Source organism: Zonotrichia albicollis, chromosome 28 (genome assembly GCF_047830755.1).
Source record: "Zonotrichia albicollis isolate bZonAlb1 chromosome 28, bZonAlb1.hap1, whole genome shotgun sequence".
Taxonomy (NCBI): Eukaryota; Metazoa; Chordata; class Aves; order Passeriformes; family Passerellidae; genus Zonotrichia; species Zonotrichia albicollis.
Genome location: NC_133846.1, coordinates 301,873 through 326,283, shown reverse-complemented (window position 1 = coordinate 326,283; position 24,411 = coordinate 301,873). Strand labels below are relative to the sequence as shown.

The window sequence follows — 24,411 nt, the reverse complement described above, 5'->3', positions numbered from 1 at the left end:
GAGACACCACTGGTGCCTGGCTGCCAGCTGGATGCAGCACCACTCACCACCATTCTCTGGGCCAGCCATCCAGCCAGTTCCTAACCCAGCACAGAGTGCTCCTGTCCCAGCCATGGGCTGCAGCTTTTCCAGGAGTGTGCTGTGGGAGACAGTGAAAAAGGCCTTGCTGGAGTCCAGGCACACAACATCCACAGCCTTTCCTGCATCCCGCAGGAGGGTCACCTGGTCATAGAAGGAGATCAGGTTGGTCAGGCAGGACCTGCCCCTCCTAAACCCTTGCTGGCTGGGTCTGATCCCCCAGGCATCCTGTAGGTGCCAGGTTATAGCACCCAAGATGACCTGTTCCATTATCCTCCTGGGCACTGATGTCAGGCTGACAGGCCTGGAGTTTCCCAGATGCTCCTTCCAGCCCTTCAGGGATGCTGTAAATCCCTTCAGGCACAGGAAGGAGCCCAATGACAGGGGGAAGGAATGCCAGGAGGCTTTGGAGCAACAGATCTCTCCAAAGAAACCAGCTTGGAATTCTACCTTCCATAAAGGGGGAGGCAGAAGGCCTTTTCTTCTGGCCATCCCTGCAAGTTATTAGGTTTGCTGGAGGGCTGAAGTATCAGGGAATATGGGTATCTCCAGCAGCTTGATGCAGGCTTGGAGCAGCAGGAAGTTCCTTGCAGCTTTTTATTTACACCTCACTGTCCTGCTGCCAGCATGGTCTGTCCTGACAGGTCCTGCATGTCTGTAGCAGCATTGAAAGATCCTGCAGTTCACAGCCTCCTCCTGGTGCTCATTGCTCCTGTGCTGCTCCTGCACTAGATCCTGGGATGCTTCCAAGGAGTTTGGATTGCTGCTGGAGCTGCTATGCCACCAGGTTTCCCGAGAGGACTGATGGATATCAATTGTGATAACAGATTGCTTCAGAGCCCTTGCATTGTTCATGTCAGAAAAAAGTTTTATTTCTTTCCAAACCCAGAATACTACCTGCAGCCATGAAAACCCCACTGCACTTCCCCACCCCCAAACCCCCAATCATAATTGACTCACCCAGCTTTGTCAAACTTCACAACAATACATTTCAGTGAAAGGAGAAATCTTTCCATGTGGTACATGACAGAATTAATCTCTGCCCTGCAGTTCTAGTTAGCCAAGGAAGAGAATTATGGTGACAAAGTTATATATTAGCCCTAATTTAGTGAGATATTTTCAACCTTGTCCTCAAAATGCATAATAATTCCTACTTATGACTTAAAATGTATACACAAAGTACAAGGGGCTGCACTCTGCTCTGTCTCCCCAAACTGGGGACTACAGTCATAAACTGGGAACTTAGAACAAATAATCTGAACATCCCTAAGTCTGTCTCTACAAGGCAAGCAAATCAAGGTCCTAATACTAATGTGCAACCACATTAATGTGCACATGGTCTTCTGACATTGTTATTTTTCACAAAATCTATTTATACATGTGCATGAAAAACATGGATTTGAAGGATGCTGCAGCAGCAGGACCTGCCACAACCACGCACCTCTTGCATTTACCCAACAGCTTCAACAGATGCTCCAGAAGCCACTCAAAGACAAACAATTCCATCCAAAATAACTGCACTAAAACTACTCAAGATCCAACACGTGTCCTGAGGTCAGGTCGCAAGCAAGAGGCACATCAGCCGGGCAAAGTATGGAGGACAGTGGCTGGCCAGCTCAACTGGCCCCTGGCTCTCCTCTCTTGCCTCTTTTGGTACCCAGCAGGCGACCCCTGAGGGAATTTTGGTTTATTCTGCTGTTCGGGCCACTTTTCCTTTTGCAATGTTTTCTTCTGAATGGTCACGTTTTACCTTTATTTCCATGGGGTCATCTGCATCATCTACAGCAAGAAATAAAGAAGGATTAAAGTTTGAAAAGTCTTCTCTGATTTCAGTCAGGTTAAGATACAAAGTATCACGAAATGCTTCTGTTCATAGGCAACAAGAATCATGAAATCCCATGATGGTTTGGGTGGGAAGGGACCTTAAAGCTCATTTCATTCCACTCCACACTTTCCAGACTGTTCCAAGTCCCATCCTACTCCTTAGCCCTTACTCTATTCCAATATCTGTTCCCCTGTATGACCTGGTTTTCATACTGAGATGGGCGTTGGGATAACGCTTGGAGTCAGGGACTCTCAAAATTTTGGCATTTCCAACATTCCCAACATTTAGTCCCTGGTACCACAGGGCTGCTGGAAGAAGTGCCAGCATACAGTGGTTATATCTGTACAATTCCAGTGTGCAACATCATGAACACATTAATAGGTATCCATTCCAGGGTTTGGAACAATTCATTCCCTCAAGTTAGAGGGGCGAAGGAAAGAACAGTTAAGGTTCCCCTCAGCTGCTGCATGTTGGGTTTCTATAATATAGAGAGGCTGCTGTGGCTCACTCTTAAATAGACAGGTATTTTGTCACTTAAATTCCATTATGGAGCCACGTTGGGAGAGCTGGGAATGTTCAGCCTGGAGAAGAGAGGGCTTCCAGGGAGACCTGACAGACCCTTCCTAAAAGGGCTCCAAGAGAGCTGGAGAGAGGCATGGGACAAGGGCCTGGAGGGACAGGACAAATGGGAATGGCTTCCCATTGCCAGAGGGCAGGGTTCCATGGGATACTGGAACAAAATTCTTCCCTGTGAGGGTGGTGAGGCCCTGGCACAGCCTGCCCAGAGAAGCTGTGGCTGGACCTGGATCCCTGGAAGTGTCCAAGGCCAGGTTGGACAGGGTTTGGAAAAACCTGGGCTAGTGGAACACGTTCCTGCCCATGGCAGGGCGTGGAAACTGGATGAGCTTTAAAGTCCTTTTCCACCCAAACCAGGCTGAGATTCCATGTTTTACTGTGAAGGATTCCTCTGAGCTCAGCACAGGCCCTGGGATTTCAATTTTAAGACCACAGGTGCCATAAGTGACACATCTGTGTGACTGGAAATACCTAATTAATTAAGTACCTCAGGCTCGGCACAGTTTGAGTGTTCTAGTCTTACCTGATAACTACCTTAATTGTTATCCACAGGGTTAAGCAATGCAGAAAACCATGCCAAAGAGTAAATTTCTTGGAACAACTCAGCTCCTCAGAGCTTTATGCTCAGTGGGAATCTCAATTTCTGCTATCGCATAGGGCAGATCATGGTAACAAAGACAAGTAAGGATGTAAGTAAGGATGGTTTACAAGAGGCACGGGCAGAGCTGCAGAGATTTCTGCACCTTGGAGACACATGCAGCCAGCCTGGGGCTGAGGGGTCAGCAGGGGGAGCAGGGGGAGAAGACCTTGTTTTGGGAAAGCATTTCTGCAGCAGGCAGGAGGATGCTCCAAGGGGAGAGGGAAGGAAGAAAAGGGTCACACTCTTGTTCTCGAACTTGGGACAGCATTTTAACAGTAACCAGAAGAGCTGCTCATGATGTTCGTATCCAACATGGAAAAGCATCCTGGAAAAGCACCCAAAGCCCAGCCCCAGAGCCCAGGTTCCTGAGGACCGTCTGTGTGCCACAGCACAGGGAATGTGGGTGCTGCAGCATCTCTCACCTCTCGTGAGCTGGACTGTTCTGTGCTGCTCCTCTCTGACCTGTTTCATCAACTGCAGGTTGTGGTCACTGGCTTCCTTGTGGTTCACAATGGGGAAGGGATAATCCTGGCCTGGTAATGTGGAGACAGAGCATTTACCACACTCAGCAAAGACATTTTCCGTGGATTTGGAATACTTCCAGTTTTTCTTAAATGGAAGTGCCTAATCCTTTCCATCAAAGAGAAGAGCTCTCACTTTCACCTAAGAGCCTTCAAAGATGTGTTAGAGCAGGAGTAAAAGCACAAGATGTTCTGATATTATTTAAAGCAGCCAAGCATCCAAGATGAATAAATTCAAAAGCAAAAGTGTGGAGTGATCCAAGAGTTTTAGGACATAAAGTTGAAGCAAAAATATGTACTGTGAAATGAGACTCCTATAAAAAATGTTAATGGAGAATGAACAGAAGGAAGGCTGTTGGATTCATCCATTTTCAGAAGATAAATGGCTTATGTTGGAAGTGTTATGCTTCCATCTCATTCACATTTATTTTGGATAGTTAGCAGCAGAAAAATCCTTAGCAAGGAATATGAATTAATTACCTATGATACATCCTGCTTGCTTCTGCTCCTCTTCAGATGCTGTCCAGGGCTCGTAGATGTACTTGGAGGGAAAGTTCTTTAGTATGGGCAAGTACTTCCTACAAAACAAGGATAATAGGGGGGTTTATAATCCTGCAGGCAAATATTCATACATTCAGAGAAGTGTAAACCAATCTGTGTCATGTTAATATTGAGATTACTATCTGTGGGAAAGTTCTGATTCATTCTCCACAAAAAAAAGATCGGGTTTATGTTCTCGAACCTCCATAGGTGTAATATCTTCCAAAAGTTAACTTCACAGTGTAGAATAAATGGGGTGATTTAAACAGTACTTCAGTTTTGATTTCCTCCAAAATAAGTTTTTAAAATTTTCACTGACATTTCAGCCTAAACATTAATACATTTTAAAAACAAACTAATTTTACAAAATTATTGCAGAATGGCAAAGTAATTTTTTGTTCCACTCTGTGAGGTACCTCAGCACAAGCTTCTCCTTGGCAATACCCAAATCTAGACAGGATGGGAGGAAGAGATGTGGAGAAATTGAGCTGTGCTGGGGGTTGGGTTTTCTTTCCTTTTCTTTCCTCTACTCGAAGAATTTTTTCCCATTGAGTTGCTAAGAAGCACTGACGGCTGTGTGCTTGAGACTTCGGGGAGGGGAAACTCTTCTGGTTTTTGGGAGCTTCTCTGGGAGGGACAGAGACACCCCGAGATTAGAAGCAGGTAAAGGATGGGAGCTGGGGCAGTTGCAGATCTCTCGCTCAATCTGGGCTTCAGAGGACGGTGGGACCCGCAGTCTGGGAAAAGGAATTCGCTGACACAGCCACAACCCAGCTGGGAGCTGCTTTTCTTCTGCCACTGGGCCCCGCACCCCTGTGCACTACGGGACATCCCGCAGTTCCAGCTCCTGCCGCAGATCTTGACACATCTCGCCCACCACGTGGGGACTTTTTGCTCATTCCTGCTGTTCCAGCCTAGTGTTTCTCAGAGTCCTGTGGGGGCACCGGGACTGACTGCCCAGGGCTTTGTGGAGCAAAGCCTCTCCTCCATCCCTCCCGGTCTGGGCCCAGCCGCCATTGCCCCACAGCGCCCCCTGCAGCCCCGCGGGGATCGCTGCACCTGCCCTGCCCGCCGGGAGCCAGCAGCGCCCCTGCTGGCCGTGCTCGGAACTGCAGCAGAGGGAAAGCGCCGCAGCCCCAAGGCTGGGACGGGGCTCCTGCTCTGTGATCGGTGATGCTGCAGTCGTTGAGGTTTGTTTGCCTTGTTATACATACTAGTAAAGAACTGTTACTCCTAATTTCATATATTTTTGCCTGAGAGCCCCTTAATTTCAAAATGATAATAATTTGGAGGGAGTGGGTTCACATTCTCCATTCCAAGGGAGGCTCCCACCTTCCTTAGCAGGCACCTGCCTTTCAAACCAAGACAAGCTGTTTGCTCAACACTAACACAGTGAGCCCAGTGCTTTGAGAAAGTCCATCAGCACATTATGGAGAGACAACAAAATGAGAGTCTCCACCTAAGAGTGGAAAGTAAAACCTATGTGGGTGCAAATAAAGAATGGCAGCGTTAGATGGGATATTGGGATATTCCTCTCTGTGAGGGTGGTAAGGCCCTGGCACAGGTTGCTCAGAGAAGCTATGCCTGTCCCATCCTTGAAATTGTCCAAGGCCAGGCTTGGAGAAACCATAGGATAGTGGAAAGTGTCCCTGCCCATGGCAGGGAGCGGAACTGGATGAGGTTTAAGCTCCCTTCCAAGCACATCCCAGAATTCTATGAAAAGCAAGAAAATAAGTGCAGACTGGAACAGGGAAGCTGTGGGAAGTTCTTCTCAAATCCTTTGGAAAGAGGAGCCAGCCTAGTGATCAAACATGGTGCTGGACACAACAAGTGCTCACAAATGAACACAAGCCCTGCTCAGCCATCACTTGGAATAACAGATATCTCTCTGCTTCTCCACACCTCAGTTTCCCCAAGTTTTCAATAAAACCATTGCTATGAGTCCTGTTTAACAGGCATGTGTTTGAAACTGATCCAGTTCATCAGCTCCTGCTGTTCCTTCTCAAGAGGAGCTTGAGAAGCTCTCAGGGAGGTGCTGGGGTGGGTGTCCCCTGACCTGATGTAGTCGCCCTGGGGGTCTGTGCGCTTCCCGAAGCGGACGGGGCAGAAGATCCGTGTGTACTGGTGGAAGAAGGCACTGGCTGACAGCCACATCCAGTTCCCAGCGTTGATGCTGTAGTCAGCATCTAAAAGCAGCTCTTCAAACACCTGCACATCAGGAATGGGAAGAGAAATAGTCCTGAAATGGCTATATTGCAAAAACTAGACAAAAGCAGACTGGGAGGTTGCTACTGGAAGCACAGCACTGTGGGGCCAGGGCTGACTCCTCACAGGCACACTAGGAATGCTCTCCATGGACAGAAGACAGAGCAACCCAAAAACTCTGGGTTTGGAACCTGCTAGAGACTGAGCAGTATCCTCGTTATCCAAAAATCATGAGCATTTGGGGAAGGGAATGAACTCTCACCACTGCACTGAGTGACAAATAAAGATATTCCATAAAGCCTGAGATCCACAGGAAGGGGCAGAACCAAACCCTGCTCTGTAGAACTGTCCAATGCTAGACTCAGGCTGTGCAGGGTTTCTCAGGGCTAGGCAGAACAGAGGAAAATAAAAGGCAGCAGAGAACCTTCATTCCCTCTTCCCAGCTGATCCAAAGGTCCCCACGTGTCAGGAAGCAGGCGACAGCGTGCCGAGCCAGGTGATGGATCCAGCCTTCCTGGCGCAGCTGGGTCATAATGGCATCGATCCATGGGAACCCTGTCTGTGCCTGCAGCAGAACAGGACATCAGCTCTCCCCCATACACTGCTTTCACAGAATTACAGACTGGTTTGGGTGGGAAGGGACATTAAAGCCCCCTGCCATGGGCAGGGATGCCTTCCACCAGCTCAGGTTGCTCCAAGCCCCATCCAGCCTGGCCTTGGATGCTTCCAGGGATCCATAGGCAGCCACAGCTTCTCTGGGAAACCTAGGCCAGGTCCTCACCACCCTCACAGGGAAGAGCTTTGTCCCAGTATCCCATCTAACACTGCCCTCTGTCAGCTGGAAGCCATTCCCCTTGTCCTGTCACTCCATCCCTTGTCTCAAGTCCCTCTCCAGCTCCCCTGGAGCCCCTTTAGGCACTGGAAGAGTCTCTAAGGTCTCCCTAGAGCCTTCTTTTCTCCAGGCTGAACATTCCCAGCTCTCACAGCCTGTCACACCACTGCAAGATGCATTCAAACTGCCAGCAGGGACAGATCAAGGGAAGAGGAAAGCTCCAAGCTCCAATGCAGCTGCTGTGGCCATGCACCTCATTACCGTTTTCCATTTGTGGAGCCTCTCTGCATCCTTGTACCAGCAGATCTGGAGGCAGATGGGGTTCCCAGCCATCTGGGTGAAGTTGGGCGTTGCTGATGCTACTGTATAGAAGAACTCCCTCCACAACAGCTGCCCTTGGAGCGACACTGGGGGCAGAGAGTGATGCTTTGCCTGCAAGAGACACAAGGTGACAGCTTCAGTTCATACATATCATTGCAGCTTCACTCATTTTGTGAGTGTCAGGCCTATAAAATAAAGATTAATCTGACTAAAATACAAGTTTCAAGGCACTTTAGTGTTCAAGTCAAGGAAATCAAATATCTGAGGCAATGCTGTCTGGGCCAAAGCAAAGCCAAACTGCCAGACTTCAGTGTTAGCTCAAACATACTCCACCTACCTTCCAAAACTGTGTCACACTGGGATTTCTTACATCAAGCATGTGTTTATTAAAATGTGCTAACTGAATTCAGGTGGCTCAGCCATGTCTCAAATGATAATCTTAAGATGGAGGTAAAGGAGGTTGGTTTTCTTGGGCTGGTTTCAAGCTCACTTTTTCTTAAGAATCAAACAAGATTTCAGAAAGTGGTTTTCATTTATGCAACAATTAAAACTTGTCTAAGATAAAATCAGTTGATTTCCAGAAACAAAACTGTACAAACCAATCAGAAACTTCCCTTAACCACCAGACAGACAAACTAAATCCTTGAAATTTAGGAAGGTTTTCCCGGACTTCTCTGCTGATCCCAGGTCTGCTGGCTCCCTATTCATAGAACCATGATTTGAGTTGGAAGGGACATTAAAGCCCATTTCACTCCACCCTCTGCCACAGGCAGGGACACCTTCCACTAGCCCAGGTTGCTCCAAGCCCCATCCAACCTGGCCTTGGACACTTCCAGGGATGGGACAGCCACAGCTCCTCTTGGGACCGTGTGCCAGGACCTCACCACCCTCACAGGAAAGAATTTCTTCCCAACATCTAATCCAAATCTGCTCTCTTTCAGTTTGAAGCCATTCCCTATTACCCTGTCACTACAATTCATGATGAAAACATGAATTTAGAATTTCAATATCCTGTTTCTAAAACTTAATTGGGAAGTGCTGCAGACATTCTGTGGCTGTTTCACAGAACATGAAGCCACTCCACAGATTTCACGGGACACTGTGAGAAGACACTAACAAAGCAGCATTTTTTGATACACCAAGTCTCTACCAAGATGATCCAAGTGTTAAATCCTGCCTCCCATGCCAGACTTGTCACAGTTTTAGATTTGCTTACTTAGGACCAATTATTGGCTTACCTGAGCATAAATGTTTGACAACCTATAAAAAAATGTCCGAACTGACAGACAGCCCATACTGAAATATGGGCTCAGGCCTGTGGTGCTTGGAAGCAGCGAGTTTGGGATTGTCCTTGGTTTAGTAAAACTTGTTACCCAGCCCTGAAATGAAAATGAAATTTGGGTTCAGGCAGCACGAGATGACACATGGCCAGTAATAAACAGAGGAAAGCTCTTGGAACTGGATTAACTATCAGAGGGACTTGTTTGATGTCATGCCTGGAAAACACTCCCACTTCCCAGAAATCAAAGAGAACAAAACCCAAGCCTAAGCTGCCACCCTCCTCCAAGCCAAGCTGGGCACTGATCTCAGCCCACTTGGAGTCACCACCATCCCCTGGGTTCCATCAGGGCTGACCTGGTCAGTCAAGTGTTGCTCCAGGCGCTGCAGCCCTTCAGTCTCCCCTCCTCTCCAAGGGGAAAGGCTCTCTAGGGAAATCTTCAAATCCATAGGGAGAGGCACCCTGTAACACTCAGCCAGGCCTGGGTCAGGGGCTCTACATCTCCTGAGGTGAGAGAGAAAACTCTTTGAAAGGAACAACAGAAGCCAGAAGATAGAGGCAGTCCCTGTCGATGCCATACGAAGTATCATCTATCACAGTCCAACCAGAGCGCAGAGAATGAAAGCACAGTGAGAAATCCCAGGCTGTACTTTCCTGGGGGAGAGGAGTTCATCCTGCAAGTGCTCCAGAGAATTCTAGCCAGAACTGGGGAAGAACAGTCCCACCAAGTTACAGTGCTCAGAGCAGTCAGCTGCACCCCCAGCTCAGACCCCTTTCAGTTCCCATGCCCTACACAAAGTTCAGAGGCAGCTCCCTCCAGTTCCTCCCAGCTGTCACATCCATCCCTAGGGGGGAACCAAGAGCCTCCTCAGACCATAAACACAATTATGGTGCTGCCTCCAAATGCCACTCCAGCTCCCCGGAGTGCCTCTGAGGAGAGGTCACTCTGGAGCCACAGAATCCCAGACTGATTTGGGTTGGAAGGGACATTAAAGCCCATCCAGTTCCCCCTCCTGCCATGGGCAGGGTCACCTTCCCCCAGGTTGCCCCAAGCCCTGGCCAACCTGGCCTCGGACACTTCCAGGCATGGGGCAGCCACAGCTTCTCTGGACAATCTGTGCCAGGGCCTCACTACCGCACAATTTCTTCCCAACATGTAATCTAAACCTTCTCTCTTTCAGTTTCAAAGGGAAGGAGGCAGGAGAGCTGGGCCACCCCAGCTACTCATTCCTAACCAAGCTGGGGCCCCTGAGCCCACACCCCTCAGCAGCCCCCGAACATATCCTCAGCCTTAGTTGCTGAAGCTTCCCAAGACCTCTGCTCCCCATATGGCTGGAAGAGCTGGAAGTTTGGTTCTTCTTCCACCCCATGAAACACAGATGAAGAAGCCCAAGGAAGTGCTGGTGACACAGAGACTTCTCACAACCTGTGAATTAACTCAGACATCAACAGATCTTTGTAGTTCCCTGGACAAACCTGAGCTCGGCCCTGCTGCAGGCACCTACAGAGGTGGGGCCAGTGCAGCTCTCAGAGCACTGACATAGCTCAAGCCTTCTGGGAAGCATGTGAACCACTTATCTCTCATCAGCATTAATTTTAAAAGTCCAAACAAACAAATCAGGCAAGAAAGGAAAAAAAAAAAAAAACAGTGCTAGAAAAAAAATACAGGAACTTATATATTCCAGTACTTACATAAGTCTTGTTATCAGACTGTCTCAGGACAACATTCGGGAAGTAACAGGACTCCCCCAAAATGGGAAGATCCAAGCCTGGGTTGGTGGCACTGAGCTGAGGCCATGCAGGAGGCACCTGATGTTGAATCCCAAACACCTGCAGTCCCATTCCAGCTCTCTCCTGCTCCAGTCTTACCTCCCTTTGAATCACTAACCACATGGAGAGCTAAACACAAGACATCCTTGACTCCGAGCTACTTCTCAAGTCCTGGGAGACAAGGGCTCAGTCTCTCTTTCCCATAGAGCAGAGGGGAGCAGAGATTTAAAGTCAGGAGGGAACAGCAGGATCATTCCATCAAACTTCCTGCATAAAACAAACTATTGTGGTTCATCTAGTTCCTGTCCAAAATCTTGAGAGGAATGCAGAGCATGCCTTTGAGTAAATTCCCCAGGCTTTCCTCTGCAAGAGTTTGACAGCTCTTAAAAGCTTTTCTCAAGCTTTTTGTCTTAGGTTACAAGATATGGCTGGGGCTGTGTATCCTATTGCCATCTGTTAGAGGTGGGGCAATTATCCTCTGTTCATTGGGCCACCTGTTAAAAGCAGATGGGGCAGTTTTCTTTATATCTTCACACTCTCCCTCTGGGGAGATCTCTTCTGTCCATGGCCAGTGAATGTCCCTGCATGGCTGATGAAATTACATCATCCCATGGGGAGATGTTCCACCCAGGGGGAGGAGCCAAGAATTCCTACCTGGATAGAATCTGGCTTTTGGAACACCACAGCAGCCTTTGCCCACTGCATTCCCAGAGGAGCAGCTTTCTGCTGCCCTGCATGGCCAGAGGGAGCCCAGGCCCATCTCCAGCAGCCCTGGAGCTGCAGAGGAAAACCACCCCCTTGTGCAGGATCCCTGCTGCAGCAGAGCCACAGCTGGCACTGCAGGAGGGCTGAGCCCCCATGGGAGGGGGCTGGGACACCACCCTGGCACATGGGGGGCAGGGCCTGCTCTGACTCTGGCAGTGTATTGGTTGTTTTTTGGTTTTGTTTTACTATTACATTTGTATTTTTAATTTTCCTAGTAAAAAACTGCTATTCCTATTCCCATATCTTTGCCTGAGAGCCTCATAATTTCAAAATTATTATAATTTGGAGGGAGGGGCTTTATATTTTCCCTTTCAAGGGAGGCTCCTGCCTTCTTTAGCAGACACCTGTCTTTTCAAACCAAGACAAAGTGCTTTGCAAAAGCTTAAGACTTTTATGGGATCATAGAATCATTAAGGTTGGAAAAAACCTTTAAGTCATTGAATCCAACCATTACTTTGTGAGGTGTCCCACATGGTGAGAAATCTGCACAAATACCAAAAGAGATGAGTATCAGACCATTCTGCCATCTGCTCTCCCCTCCCAACAACAGTTACATCCCCTGTATAGAATCAGTAACTCTCCATGCACAGAAATAAAACAAGAAAACATCTAAAATGCCTTATTATCATTTGGGCCTGGCTCTTCTTTTGGGCAGAGAAAGAGGACCAGCAATTCCCACTCACAGGCTGGTACTTACTGGAAGTCTTCAGCTGTGAGGTTTCGGACAGGCACCTCAGGGTCACCAAGCAAAGACAGAATGTGAAGGAATCTCTTGTAAGTTAATGGGGGACTCCCACCATTTAGGTCCAAAATCCTTAAAAAAAAACCAAAACAACAAGATCTCTTCTCACATAACAGAAACCAAGGAAGAAGGTGGAACTGCCAGTGGACAGGAAGGTGACATCACAGGCTGTAACAACTCCATTAGTGCAACTGAATGTAGAAATTACAGATTTTACAAGTTAAACTCCCCTGGGTGAGTGTACATCTATCCCAAGAGCAATTTCTCAGGACCTAAGACAACAAAACTGGGATCAGGATTCCAGTCATGGCTTCACCTGCACAGCCACACACAGCCAGGACACACAGGGCAGGGCGTGGGACACCTCTGGAGTCACAAAAAATAGGTTCGGGGCAGTAAATAACTGTCCTCTCTGAGCAATGACCTGTGCAAACAGCTTGAATTCAAGACAGCAAATTACAGACATCCAGTCATTTACATAATTTAGGGGTTTTGCAAAATTGGAGTGCTAGGGCTATTAGAAGTGTTAGTTATTACTGCTTTCCTTCTTAATAATTTCAATATCTTCAGTCATTCAACACTGAGTAACAGCTTGGATCCAAGTGTATTCAAACACCAGTGAAAGCTGACTTGAAAGATTTTGAAAATATCTGACACCAAAAACTCTTTACCATATTTAACAGAACTTTTACAAGTTCTACTAAAGGTGTTAGAGAATTTCTTCCACTCTGTTTAAAAGAGTAAGTTTTTAGGTGAGTTAAACTGCCCAAAAGGAAAAAGTTAAGCAGCTGTTCGGGCTGAAATTCTAAAACCTGTGCACAATCTCTTCTATTTCTTCCAAGGGAGCAACAAAGTTCACCCACCAAACAGCACCACGTTCACCTCAGACAGTTCAATTTCCTCCAAAGGAAAAACCAAGACACTTGGCTTTTCCTCTTCTAAAATGAACTGCCTGGAGACACTTGTGGGTTTGGGGCAGTCACATACCGCTGGGTGTTGTACAGGCTGTGGCTCACCAGGGAGAGCACCTTAAAGCCCAGCTCTGCCCCCAGGCGCTGGATGTTGGCCTCCATCTCCTTGTAGAACGGCTCCATCTCTGCATCCAGTGTCACTTGAGTGATATTCCACTTCTGAATGTGATCCCTAAGAACAAGCTCATACTGCCCTTGAATAACCAGCAAGCAGGAGCCCAGCTTGCCCAAGTTTTTGTGGAGATCCTCAAGGGACTGGAGCAGGAAATTCCAGCGCAGGGCCCCGATGTGCATGGAGGAGGTCAGGAATGCTGTGTCCAGGATGTACACGGGGTACAGGGCCTCTGAGGACTCCAGGGCAGCCAGCAGCACTGGGTTGTCGTGGAGCCGGAGCTCCTTTCGGAAAAGGTGAATGGTGCGATGCAGCATCCTGGCTACAAGAGGAAGGGAACCCTTGGCTTTCAGGATATCAAATCCCTATAAAGAACAAGGTCAATTAACAATTAGAAATAGAGCTCCAAAAAATCCTCTGCAGTTTTTACCACAAACTTCTTGCTTTGATAAGTTTTCAAGAGAGAAACACAGGAACGAGACCAAACCTCTCCTCTGACCGCATCATTCAGCAGCAGAATCACCATCCAGCTCCACAGAGAACTGCCTCTGCCCCAAATGAGTCAATCAAATCCTCTAAATTAAATCCCTTAATGAAATCACATCCCAATAACACTCACCAGAAGGAAGGAATCAAAACAGATGGAGCTGCCAGAGTTCCATTTAGTGCACAAACACTTTTTAACCCCACAGATGTGGCTGTCAGCAAATCTTCTGGAAATCATCAGCTGATTTCAAGGAGGTCCACAGGAGCAATCAGCTCATCAGAGACCTGGTGCAATACTCCGTCTGTCAGGCAATTTTAGGAGACATCTGAACTTAAGGATTTCACAGAATCCCAGACTGGTTTGGGTTGGAAGGGACATTAAAGCCCATCCAGTTCTACCTCCTGCCACAGGCAGGGACACCTTCTTCTGTCCCAGGGTGCTCCAAGCCCTGTCCAACCTGGCTTTGGACACTTCCAGGCATGGGGCAGCCACAGCTTCTCTGGGCAACCTGGGCCAGAGCCTCACCACTCCCACAGGGAAGAATTTCTTCCAATATCCCATCTCACCCTGCCCTCCAGCAGTGGGAAACCATTCCCCCATGTCTTGTTCCTCCAGATCCTTGTCCCAAGTCCCTCTCTAGTTCTCTTGAAGCCCCTTTAGGCACTGGAAGGGGCTCTGAAATCTTCCCCTTTTCTTTTCTAGGCTGGGCATCCCCAGCTCTCCCAGCCTGCCTCCAGAGCAGACCTGGGTGTAATAATGATACAAAACTACTTTTGATTTATACGTTTATTGATTTATACATTTATTCCCCTTTGAGCCACTTCAGCTGAGTTCAGAGGGTTAGCAGGAGTGCTGACCTTGCATCTGAGGCCAGAGCCTCTCAGGGTACAGTTTGGGAAGCAGCTCCCAAGCTCTGGCTGCCCTGTTGAGGACAACGGACACAGCAGATGCCAGGAAGCAAAGGAGGAGCCCAGCTGACACCTTGCCTGCACCAAGCCCAGCAGCACCTCCTAAACTCACTTTCCCATGTAAAATTGGGAAAGTTCAACATCCACCTCCCAGGTGGGCCCCCTACCTGATGCTAGTTTCCAGCCTTACCCCCAGAGGAGCTTAGAGATTAGCAAAGCACCAAATGACAATCCCTAATCCAGCTCAGCACCTCCAGCCAAACAGCTCCACTCACCCCCTCACAATGGCTGCACCAGGCAACTCAGCCCTTGTCCCTGCTCAACACACATCCAGCAGCTTTTCCATAAATCTGATTTGCTCCATTCCAAAACACATGCACCAGCAGCACCCAGACAGGCCCATTTTGTTCCAACCCCCCAGTAAGGCCCCAAACTCACAAGCACTGGGGTGCAGCCCAGGGCAGGGCTGGGCTGTGTGGCACGCTCTGCCCTGCACCCACTTCCTGGGAGAACCGGAAAAACAAGGCGGCTCTTGCAGCTCAGGGGAGCACCCAGATGGCACTTCTGGGTAGTAAACCATGCAAAGTGTGCTGGAAGAGTCCCCTGATTCTATGCACCAGCTAGGGTCACTGAGGGACTGCCCCAGCCAGGGGCTCCAAGGCCCCCACAGCCTTACAGCTTTTGGGGCTGTCCCAAACCCTGTGGCCCCACATGGTCTGCAAGGTCGCCCCAAATCCAGGGCCCTGCAGCCCCCTGATATCTGTGGGATCACACTGACCCCCACACCCCTTTGTCTCACACACCTGGGACTGTTCTGAGCCCAGTGCCCCACACAGCCCATGGGATGGCCCCAAGATACGTCCCCAGGCAGGACCCATCCCTTCAGTGATGGCATCCTTGCAGGACCACACAACAACACCGACTGGGCACAGGGCAGGCAGGCCCCAGGCCAGGGCCTGGGTGGGCTGTAGGGTCTGGGTTAACAGCAGTTCTGGGGATGCCACTAAAGGGGACTGGGGGAATCAGAGCTGGGGGGACAAGGATTTCATTAAAACAGGCTGGGAGGAGCAGAGGCTCCATTAAAATGGGCTGAAGCCCACTTGGGAGGGTGGGAGCCCAGAGCCAAAGAGGTGTCAAAGCTGGGTGAGGAGCTGGGATCCCCTAGTGGATGGGAAAGAATGGGGAGGGGGATCACTTGTGCAAGTGGTGTCAGAAAGAAACTGAGCTCTTGGACACTTCTGTCGTGGCACAAGGAAAGGAAAGATGCTCTGGAATGTTGGAGAAGGCAGAGCAGGTGCTGTCTGTCATTGACATCATGTTGAGATTTATCCACTGTTACTCTTCCACCTCTCCATGAACGAGCAGCTCAAGTCTGTTCACTCCCTGTCATATCCAGATCACATCTGTTCCCCAAAAATCAACCAGGCAGGTAGAAAATACACCTCGCACAGGATTCATCCCTGTACTTCGGGACAGGTACACCACGACAAGCACAGAAATCTATGCCTTACCTTGAGGGTTGCACAGCTGATGCTCCAGGGTCTTTACAACATGTCACCCCAAAAAGAGGAGGTCACACAGTCACTGATCCCAGCTCTCCTGCTGCTGAGCATTTCTCTCCACAGGCAAGAATGTGCTGGAGGGATGCAAAAGCTGTCAGTGGCACTATCCAAAACCCACTGGGCTGCCCCTGTTCCTACAGGCATCCACAAATGAGTTGCTCAGTTTTAAACACCACTAAATACCATAAATATGTGCACTGATGGGGATTCTGCTTCAAAGATGGTCTAAGCCATGCAAGCCTTTGTGTAATTCCCAAGAGTGAAGGAGGAGGCTTGCAGGCAGCTCCTCTCTGGTCCCACTGGCCCTTGGAGCTGGCAGAACCAGATGGGGCAGGGACAGACCAAGGCCTAAGGAACTGGGAAGAGAAATTTTTAACAGTTTAATTTCCTCTGTGGGACTCTCTCCATTGTCAAGTGCTCCTTAACTATATTTTGGCTGCTTCAGAAGCAACAGTGAAACAGATAAACAACGGTTTATCTGGAGAGAGCAGCCTTACACCTGCTCTCTCAAACCACAGTCTGGGCTTGGGAAGTGGAATAATGATCACCATTAACTTGTTTAATGTTATTCTGTTTCGATAGGCTTAAGAACAATTCTAAATTGGGATCTAAGAATTAATTTTTTGCATCAATCTGGGTCCATAATCCCACTCTACACACTGAGCCAGACCTGAGGCTACTGCTGATTCCAACCTCTAGGTTCTTTCCCCTGTTTGAATACTTTACGTGATACATACGGTGCTGGATACAGCTTTGATGCAAGAAAATGGCATATTGAGTCAGAGGAGGAAGTCCCAAACTCATCGAAGTGTAGGGGCTTGACTGGGGCTTCTCCGGGAACGGGTCGAAAACCACACCCGACAGTCTCTGCCTATGGGGGATGGAGCGGAGGGAGGCCGGGCTGAGGCCCCAGGACCCGCTGCCCGGGCCCCTCACACGGACGGGGAAGTGGCGAGGAGGCAACGGGGGAGGACGGCCCCTGCACCAGCCCCGCAGCAGCTGGGGGCGAACGGGCCAGCCGTTCCCGCCGCCTCCCTGAGCCCGCCTTTACCTCCTTCCCCACGGCCTGTAGTGGCGGCGGGTGCGGCAGCGGTTCCTCGCCCCACGGGGCCGGTTACACAACGCTGGCTGGGACAGGGGGTTATGTAAGTACCGCTCTCAGCAGGGCCCTGCCCGCTGTCCGCGGAGGTTTAACGCGGTTCAAGGTGGGAGGGTCCCAGGGCTGGACCATGCTAGAGCCGGGGATCGGGGGGGGATCCCAGTGGGTCCCGGTTGGTCCCGGAACTCCTACGGCCCCGCTCCCGCCTCCCCACCACAACCTCAGGCCACACCCCGCGCGCGCGCTCTAATGAGGGCGGGGCTTGGGTTCCCGCCCGCAGCGCTCACCCAATGGCAGCGCCCCAGTTCAATGAAGGGGGCGGGGACAGGGGGCCAGGACAGCTCAATCAGCGCCCGAGCGGCGGCCTGGGGGTTTGGGCTGTTTGCCTTGAGCCCGCCCGTTGCCAGGCGACAGCGGAAGTGCCGCCCCCGCCGCGCGCCGCCTCACGGTCTGTGCGGCGGGACCCGGGGATTGGTCATTGCGGGGGGAACGTTAATTAGTTAGAGTGAGGCGGTAATTGGTAAATAGAGAGGGCGGAGATCGTTCCGAAGGGATTTTGTGGGGGATCTTGGAAGGGTGAGGCTGTGGCTGGCCGTTCCCATCCTTGGGGAGTGGGAAGGGGGGTGCGCCTCTTGTCCGTGTGCGGGGGTAATTAGGGGGGTATTTAGTTAGGCTGATGGAGGAGGGTAGAACGCTCCTTCAGTGGGATAGTCAGGCTAGAGGTGCAGTGAAATTGAGGGGTGCTCGGGTGAGCGAGTCTGTGGGGTGTTAATGGTGCCTGAGGGAAAGGATAATCCCTGGAGGGGGCACTTAGGCCTCAGGGGGTGTCCCCCATCCTCAGGGAGAGTGGTTCAGGCTGTGGTGGGTAATCGAGCGAGGTTCCTCTCAGGGTGTGCCTATGTCCCTGTCTGTGGGGACTGAGGGGCAGACCAGTCCTTTGGGAGTGTCAGGAGCATTGCTGCGGTAGGGGGAGGCCCATGCCTGAAGCAGCTTTCAGGTCTCCCCCTGCCCAGGAAGGGGAGATGGAGCCTTTGGGTAGAAAGGGGCCCTGATGGATGGCCCCAGCAGGGCAGTGGGTACCTTAACCATGAAAGGACAGGGGTCCCAGGGCAGATGTTCCAGTCCCATAAGGGCTTTGGAGCCTGGTTATGGCCTCCCAGTTCATTAGGGTTTGTTAAACCCCAGGGTTTATTAGACTCAGCTGGGGACTGGGGGGATGGGATGGATTATAAGGAGTCTCATGCCTCTGCCCCAGCTGGGTGCAAGAGCAGCTCTAGGAACTGCCTCAGCCTCTCTGTGATTCTGATATCACATCAGGCTAACAGCTCAAAACCTAGGTCCTTAGCCAAAAAAAATCTCAATTTAAAGTGCTGTTTTTAAAAAATCCAGATTTGTCAGGAATAGAATTTGGTCTCAGAGCTCCAGCACCATGCAGAGAGCTTCACGGCTGGCAAGGGAGCTCTCACTCCTGGCTACAGAGCCACCTCCGGGCATCACTTGCTGGCAGAACGGGCAGCTGGATGACCTGCGGGCACGTACGTACTCTGGGGTTCCCAAAGGCAGGGCTGGGCTGCAGTTTGCTGCCAGGTGTGTGATGCTTTGGGCTTTACAGGCTATGTGGAAATGTGGGATTGTAGTTTCCTTTAAACATAGCTTGGCCTGTGCCTTGGCTGGTCTACCCTTAGTTTTGATTGCTGGGGGGGTGGAACTGGTCTTACATAAGAAGACATTTGATGACATTTTTTATTCCTGGATTCTCCCTAGTGAGGGAAGTGAGGCCCTGGCACAGGTTGCCCAGAGAAGCTGTGGCTGTCCCATCCCTGGGAGTATCCAGGTTAGATGAGGCTTGGAGCAACCTGGAATAATGGAAGGGGTTCCTGGAATTGGGTTGTCTTTAAGGTCCCTCCCAACGCTTAACATTCTGTGATTCTGTCATCTGAACAGCTCTGTAATTGAGGGAGGTACATGGGGACTGCTGGACAAGATGATCTTGAAGGCCCCTTCCAACCCAAACCATTCTGTAATTCTGATTTTAAATGTAATTCTTGTATTTTCATCTTGCTCTTAAAGAAATTTTAGGAGGTGTGGACACACCATATGAGAAAGGAATATTCAACCTGGAAATCATAGTTCCTGAAAGGTAGGTGGGCAATAGACTCTAGCTAGCTCAATTAAGGAGTCTCCCCTGTGAGGGTGGAGAGAACCTGGCACAGGTTGCCCAGAGAAGCTGTGGCTGCCCCATCCCTGGAAGTGTCCAAGTCCATGGGGCTTGGAGCATCTTGGGCTAGTGGAAGGTTCCTGCCCATGGCAGGAGGTAGAGTGAGATGTGCTTTAAGGTCCCTTCTAATGTAAACCAGGCTGATTCTCTGATTAAGTAGTTGGTGTAGTCCTGCTTTAAGTATTAGTAAACTGATGTAAGGGTATTTGCTGTAAATACTGACGTGAGTCTTCATCCTCTCAACAAGGAATTGAGATCCTCTTTTTAAGGAATGCAATTTTTCTAAGCTGATACTTATTTTGCATTGAACATCAAAGATGTGTGATTAAAAACCTAAAAGTGCAATGATAAGACTTTTGCTTCATCGTACTGTCTGAAAGCTTTCTGGAAGGAGTTTGTTCATCAGTGCAAAGTTTGTTCTTCCCCTTGTGGAAGGCTACCCAGCGAAGAGTTAGGCTGACACAGCTGGAAGCAGCAAAGGCAGAGCACTGCCTCTGAAGATTTTTGGGGAAGGGTGTCATGTAGGCTGGGAGGAGAAAATTATGGCATTGCTTGGGTGACAAAACAACAGGTCCTATAAATATAACAGTAACTTTTGTTTCTTAATGCTTGTCCCTTCAGGTACCCATTTGAGCCGCCAAAGATTCGCTTCCTGACCCCCATCTACCATCCCAACATCGACTCTGCTGGAAGGATTTGCCTGGATGTTCTTAAGTTACCACCGAAGGTAAAACAGTGCTTGGGTGTGGGTAAGTGAGCCTGAGCAGGATAATGAGCTCCTTATCTGCTTCTTGTAAAAGCCTGATTGAATGTCTCTTTGCTCCTGACTTATTTACAGGGAGCAGGGAATGAAGTTTTGAGTGGCATCTTCTTTGTTTAGAGCCAGAACATGATGTTTTTGTTCCATATAAGTTTCCAAGGCTTTAAAGATTGGCATTATGTCTGAAAATGAGTTGCCCCAACACAGCAGAGATGTGCAGGGTACAGCCCGTAGAATTATGGAATCTCTTGAATTGGAAGGATCATTGGGGCCACGAGCTGGATTTGCACAGGACAAGCCCAAGGTCCCACTGTGTGCCTGGGAGCTTTATCCAAATGCTCCTTGAGCTCTGGCAGCCTTGGAGCCTTAACCACTGCCCTGGTTGTCAGTTGGGCTTCCTTGGAGCCTTGTGTTGAGAGTGGGTCTGGTGTGTTCCATGGGGCATTAGGTGCTGGAAGTCCCAAGGCAACTGTGGGCAGGTTGTGCTGAAATGCTGTGGGTTCTGAGGTGTTTCTGGGCTGCCGTGTGCTGGTTTCTTTGCCCGAGCTGCTGCTCTTCTCCTGTTTCCTTACAGGGTGCATGGAGGCCTTCCCTGAACATCTCCACCCTGCTGACCTCCATCCAGCTGCTGATGGCAGAGCCCAACCCTGATGATCCTCTCATGGCCAATATTGTACGTGAGCTCCCTCTCTCCTGGCCATGGACATGGGTGGGGAGGGAGGAGGGGGCTGGATTAGGCTCAACTTCTGCTTCACTCACTCTGGATTGACACATTTGGAGCGTGGCCTGACCTGGGTCAGCTGGGGCATCCCTGGGCTTCCCTGAGGCAGCTGAGGCCAGAAGAGGTGGTCATGGTCTTGTCTTCAAGCCGCTATCTTCAGTGCAAATGGCAGCACAAGTTCTTCAAGCAAGCTAAATGAATTTTACACTTCATGTTGTTGCAGTTTTAGTCTGGTTTACGAGTCCTAAAGCCAGACTTGGTCCCAGCTTCTCAGTGACATGTATTCAATCAAATCTCTGTCTTTGTCTTGCTCTTCCCATTTAGTCCTCGGAGTACAAGTACAACAAGCAGCTCTTCCTGCTCAATGCCAGGGAGTGGACCCAGAAATATGCAGGGCAGCTGAAGGTAAGGACCATGCTCTGCTCACTTGGTATGGCTCCCTCTTGGTCTACAGTCCTTTTGTCTGTTTCCCTTTCACAGTTGCTTTGTTCTTCCCTTCCTCACCTTCTGCTCTGTGTTTTGGATCTGTATTTAATTTCATGATATTTTTTTAAGCTCATTACATTCTCTCCTTCCAGTTAAATGTGCTCATTCACTAATAACTGCCAGGCTGCTCAAGGTGGAGGAGGGAGAGATGGATAAACCTTTCCCAGGGATGCTGTAGTCCCATTCTCCCTCAGCTCTGTTCCCTGCCCACCTGTGCCTGATGCCCCCCTGTGCCTGTTCTCCACCTGCTCATCCATTCACTGACTGGTCTCCCTATTCCCTGATGGAGTTCAGCCTTCCTCCCATCATCCTTCCTCTCTTCCTGCTGCCTTTCCTCTCTGTCACCTCACCAATGAGTCTCATTAAAATAACATCACCCTTATGCAGATCAAAGCCTCTGCCCAAAACTCAGTTACTTTTGGGTCTTCTCCCTTCCCCAGGTGCCTTTCCTCCCTTGCACCTGATTTGGGTAACACCCTTTCTGGATGGGGATATCTTCCCTGCAGGAGCCATGCTCACTGCTCCAGCTCTGAATGCATTTCCAAGTTAACTGTGGCTGTCGGGAGGGCACAGAGCAAAGCCATACCTGCAACAACACAGAGCCCTGGAGCAACCTGGCTCATCTATGTGTGTTCTACTGCCCTGCTCAGCCATTATCTTGCTCTCCTGTCATCCCCCTTCCTAAAAATCCCAGATGTGGGTACAGAATAACAAAGGCTCACTGCGTAAGAGCCAGAGTACACTCGGCTCTGACCTTAGGGGAGCACAGGGCATTCCAATGGCTGTAAAATTAAATTATTCAAAACTCTTGTATTTCTTGGGTTATCACAGGCTTCCAAGCCTTTAGAAGAGAAAATCAGCCAAAGTGAAACAAGCAGCAGCAGTGAATCGACCATGCAGAAAAGAAAAGGGGTTGACATCAGTAGGAAGGAGAAGAAATCCCGCCCAGATTCCTGAGGGGTTTTTGTTCTTTTTGGGCTGTCATTGTCCCCTTCCCCTCACACATTTACAAGGAAAGAGTCTGCCTCTTAGGGGCTGCACCAGTTTTGGGTTTCTGTTTCTTTGGGGTGTTATTTTTTTGTGAAAAGTTCCATTATATTAATAAAATATAAAGCTTTTATTTTTATCTACTTTTCCATTTTGTTGAGTGGCGGTTTTGGAATATTCAAAAGAAAAGGTGAGTTGATGTGGTGCAGCATGTTTTGTGGTAGTGGGAGAGGGCCACAGGAGTAGCTTCTGTGAAAAGCTGCTAGAACCTTCCACCATTTCTGACAGAGCCAGCCTCTGATGGCTCTGAAGATGGACATGCAGGGCCCAGTTAGAGAGGTTGCTAATGCCTCTGTGATGACATTTAAGAAGAAAGTCAAAACAGCACACGGGGGCAGTTTTTCTCCAGTGGTGGGGAGGCACTGCCTTGCTGGTGTGGCCTGTGGTGAGCCTTGCCTGCCTGGGCACCCCTAACCAACCAGTGGAGACAGAAGTGCAGGGACAGTGTCTTCCCCTTCCTGATGCCCTGCATGAGGAGAGGTGTTAAATGGTGCCAATGCCGTGGTGGCTGCTGCCCACACAATGACAGCCAGGCCAACTGGCCACCAAGGGAAACAGGGCATGCAATTCCCTGATGTGGAACCTAGATGAGACCAGCTTCTCTGCACTGCAGGATCTTGCAAGAATTAGAGGGACTTCTTGGCAAGAGTACCTACAAGTAGCAGGTTTTTTATTCTAGTCAGAGAAGAGGAGGAAGTGAGAACATGTGAGAGAAAGCCACATGTCAGCACCAAGGTCAGTGGGGAAGGAAGTGCTGCAAGTGTCGGAGCCAAGGTTCCTCTGCAAGCTATGGTGAGGACCATGGTGAAACAAACTGTCCCCTTGTAATGCGGGAAGTCCACAGGGGATGCAGAAGTTCACTCACAGTCCATGAGAAAAGGGATCTAGCTGGAGCAGGTGGATTTCTGCCAGAGAAAACTGCAGTCTAGTGGGAGACCCGAATAGAGAGAGAGGCCTTTGCTTCCAAACTAGAGCAGCCTATCATTAAAAGATTACATTGCCATGGATAAGTGACCCACACCACAGCAGTTTTGGGAAAACTGTTTGCGTGTGGGAGGGACCACACAGCATAGCAGAGAAAAAACTGCTCCCTGAGCGAACAGAAGATCTCAAGTGACAAACTGACTAAAACCCCCACACCCTGTCTCCCCACACTGTCAGTGGGAAAGAGGGAGGGGCTGGAGGAGGAAAAATGTGGTTTAAAGGCTTCTTTTACTTCTCATTCTCATCTTCTGACTTTGTTAATAATAAATATACTTTGTACCTTTAAATTTAAACCATGACAAAAGGAAAACTGGAACCACTGCTTCAGCTTCCAGTTTCCAACTTTCAGAGGCATGGGAATAGCACCAAGTAGTTCAGTTTCTATTTTCACAACCAACTAAGAGCAGGAGCTGAGCAGCAGACAGGTCAGAAACAGCTGGTGGGAATCCTTTCCCAGGAAAGGCTTAGTTTTCCATGTAATCTCAAGGGCTAAGTCATTAAAGTCTTACAACTCTGGCTCTCCAGAGCAGTCTGTTGGGTTCCAGTTGGACCATTTAGGATAACCTGGATGGTGTCTTGGCTCTGTTGTGACTCCAAGAGGTAGCCAGTGACAAGAACCAGCTCACAGTAGGTGAGGAAGAGCCCAAAGGATTCCCAGGGATCTGGGAGGATGGATGTGGATGAGCAGGATGTCAGCGATGTGATGTGCAAGGTGAAGAGCACAAGAGGATTGGGCTAAGGAGGACAATTCTTGGTGCTTCCACAGACCCAAAGAAGAGGGCTGGCAGCAGATTGCAGTAGGAGCAAGTCAGGTGCTTGGCCTCTTGCTCTGCAGGTTCTCTGCTGGGATTTTAACCCATGTCCTGTCCCTGCTCCCAGAAAAGTGAGTCAGGCCCATCTCTGGAGCAAAGAGAGGACTCAGTGAGGTTCCCGATGCCTGGGAAGCAATGAAGCTCAGTGAT

General features: G+C 49.5%; 2 protein-coding genes across 10 annotated transcripts; one reads left to right on the top strand and one right to left on the bottom strand.

Annotated features, from left to right (window-relative positions):
- Window positions 1-759: 759 nt before the first annotated feature.
- Window positions 760-17,637, bottom strand: LOC102063326 (cryptochrome-1). 7 transcript variants are annotated; one of them, XM_074528038.1, is made up of 14 exons: window positions 17,186-17,475; window positions 16,872-17,005; window positions 16,084-16,208; window positions 13,797-13,965; window positions 13,082-13,542; window positions 12,050-12,166; window positions 9,174-9,321; window positions 8,777-8,917; window positions 7,479-7,649; window positions 6,810-6,950; window positions 6,237-6,388; window positions 4,121-4,218; window positions 3,542-3,652; window positions 760-1,857 (listed from the first exon to the last, which is right to left on the bottom strand). In XM_074528038.1, exons 4-14 carry the CDS (start codon window positions 13,899-13,901, stop codon window positions 1,766-1,768), a joined length of 1,737 nt encoding a protein of 578 aa, XP_074384139.1. In that variant the 5' UTR covers window positions 13,902-13,965; window positions 16,084-16,208; window positions 16,872-17,005; window positions 17,186-17,475; the 3' UTR covers window positions 760-1,765. The 7 variants fall into 7 exon arrangements, with proteins under 7 accessions (XP_074384139.1, XP_074384140.1, XP_074384143.1 ...); XM_074528039.1 differs by having other exon boundaries at window positions 13,797-13,948; XM_074528042.1 differs by lacking the exons at window positions 16,872-17,005; window positions 17,186-17,475 and adding an exon at window positions 17,521-17,637.
- UBE2T (ubiquitin conjugating enzyme E2 T) lies at window positions 17,538-22,544 on the top strand. 3 transcript variants are annotated; one of them, XM_005492436.4, is made up of 7 exons: window positions 17,538-17,681; window positions 18,623-18,768; window positions 19,304-19,373; window positions 20,073-20,178; window positions 20,786-20,884; window positions 21,257-21,337; window positions 22,250-22,544. In XM_005492436.4, the coding sequence occupies exons 2-7, from the start codon at window positions 18,663-18,665 to the stop codon at window positions 22,373-22,375; spliced, it is 588 nt and encodes a 195-aa protein (XP_005492493.1). In that variant the 5' UTR covers window positions 17,538-17,681; window positions 18,623-18,662; the 3' UTR covers window positions 22,376-22,544. The 3 variants fall into 3 exon arrangements, with proteins under 3 accessions (XP_005492493.1, XP_005492494.1, XP_005492492.1); XM_005492437.4 differs by having other exon boundaries at window positions 17,648-17,753; XM_005492435.4 differs by having other exon boundaries at window positions 17,670-17,809.
- The last annotated feature ends 1,867 nt before the right edge of the window (window positions 22,545-24,411 follow it).

Coding starts and splice junctions, on each gene's coding strand:
- LOC102063326 (XM_074528042.1), bottom strand. CDS start 13,901: ATGATTTCCAGAAGATTTGCTGACAGCCACATCTGTGGGGTTAAAAAG. Junction 12,167..13,081: donor AGCCTGTACAACACCCAGCG/GTATGTGACTGC, acceptor TTTTTTTTTAAG/GATTTTGGACCTAAATGGTG. Junction 6,951..7,478: donor GGCTCCACAAATGGAAAACG/GTAATGAGGTGC, acceptor GTTCTGCTGCAG/GCACAGACAGGGTTCCCATG.
- UBE2T (XM_005492436.4), top strand. CDS start 18,663: ATGCAGAGAGCTTCACGGCTGGCAAGGGAGCTCTCACTCCTGGCTACA. Junction 18,769..19,303: donor GCTGGATGACCTGCGGGCAC/GTACGTACTCTG, acceptor TTGCTCTTAAAG/AAATTTTAGGAGGTGTGGAC. Junction 20,179..20,785: donor TTCTTAAGTTACCACCGAAG/GTAAAACAGTGC, acceptor GTTTCCTTACAG/GGTGCATGGAGGCCTTCCCT.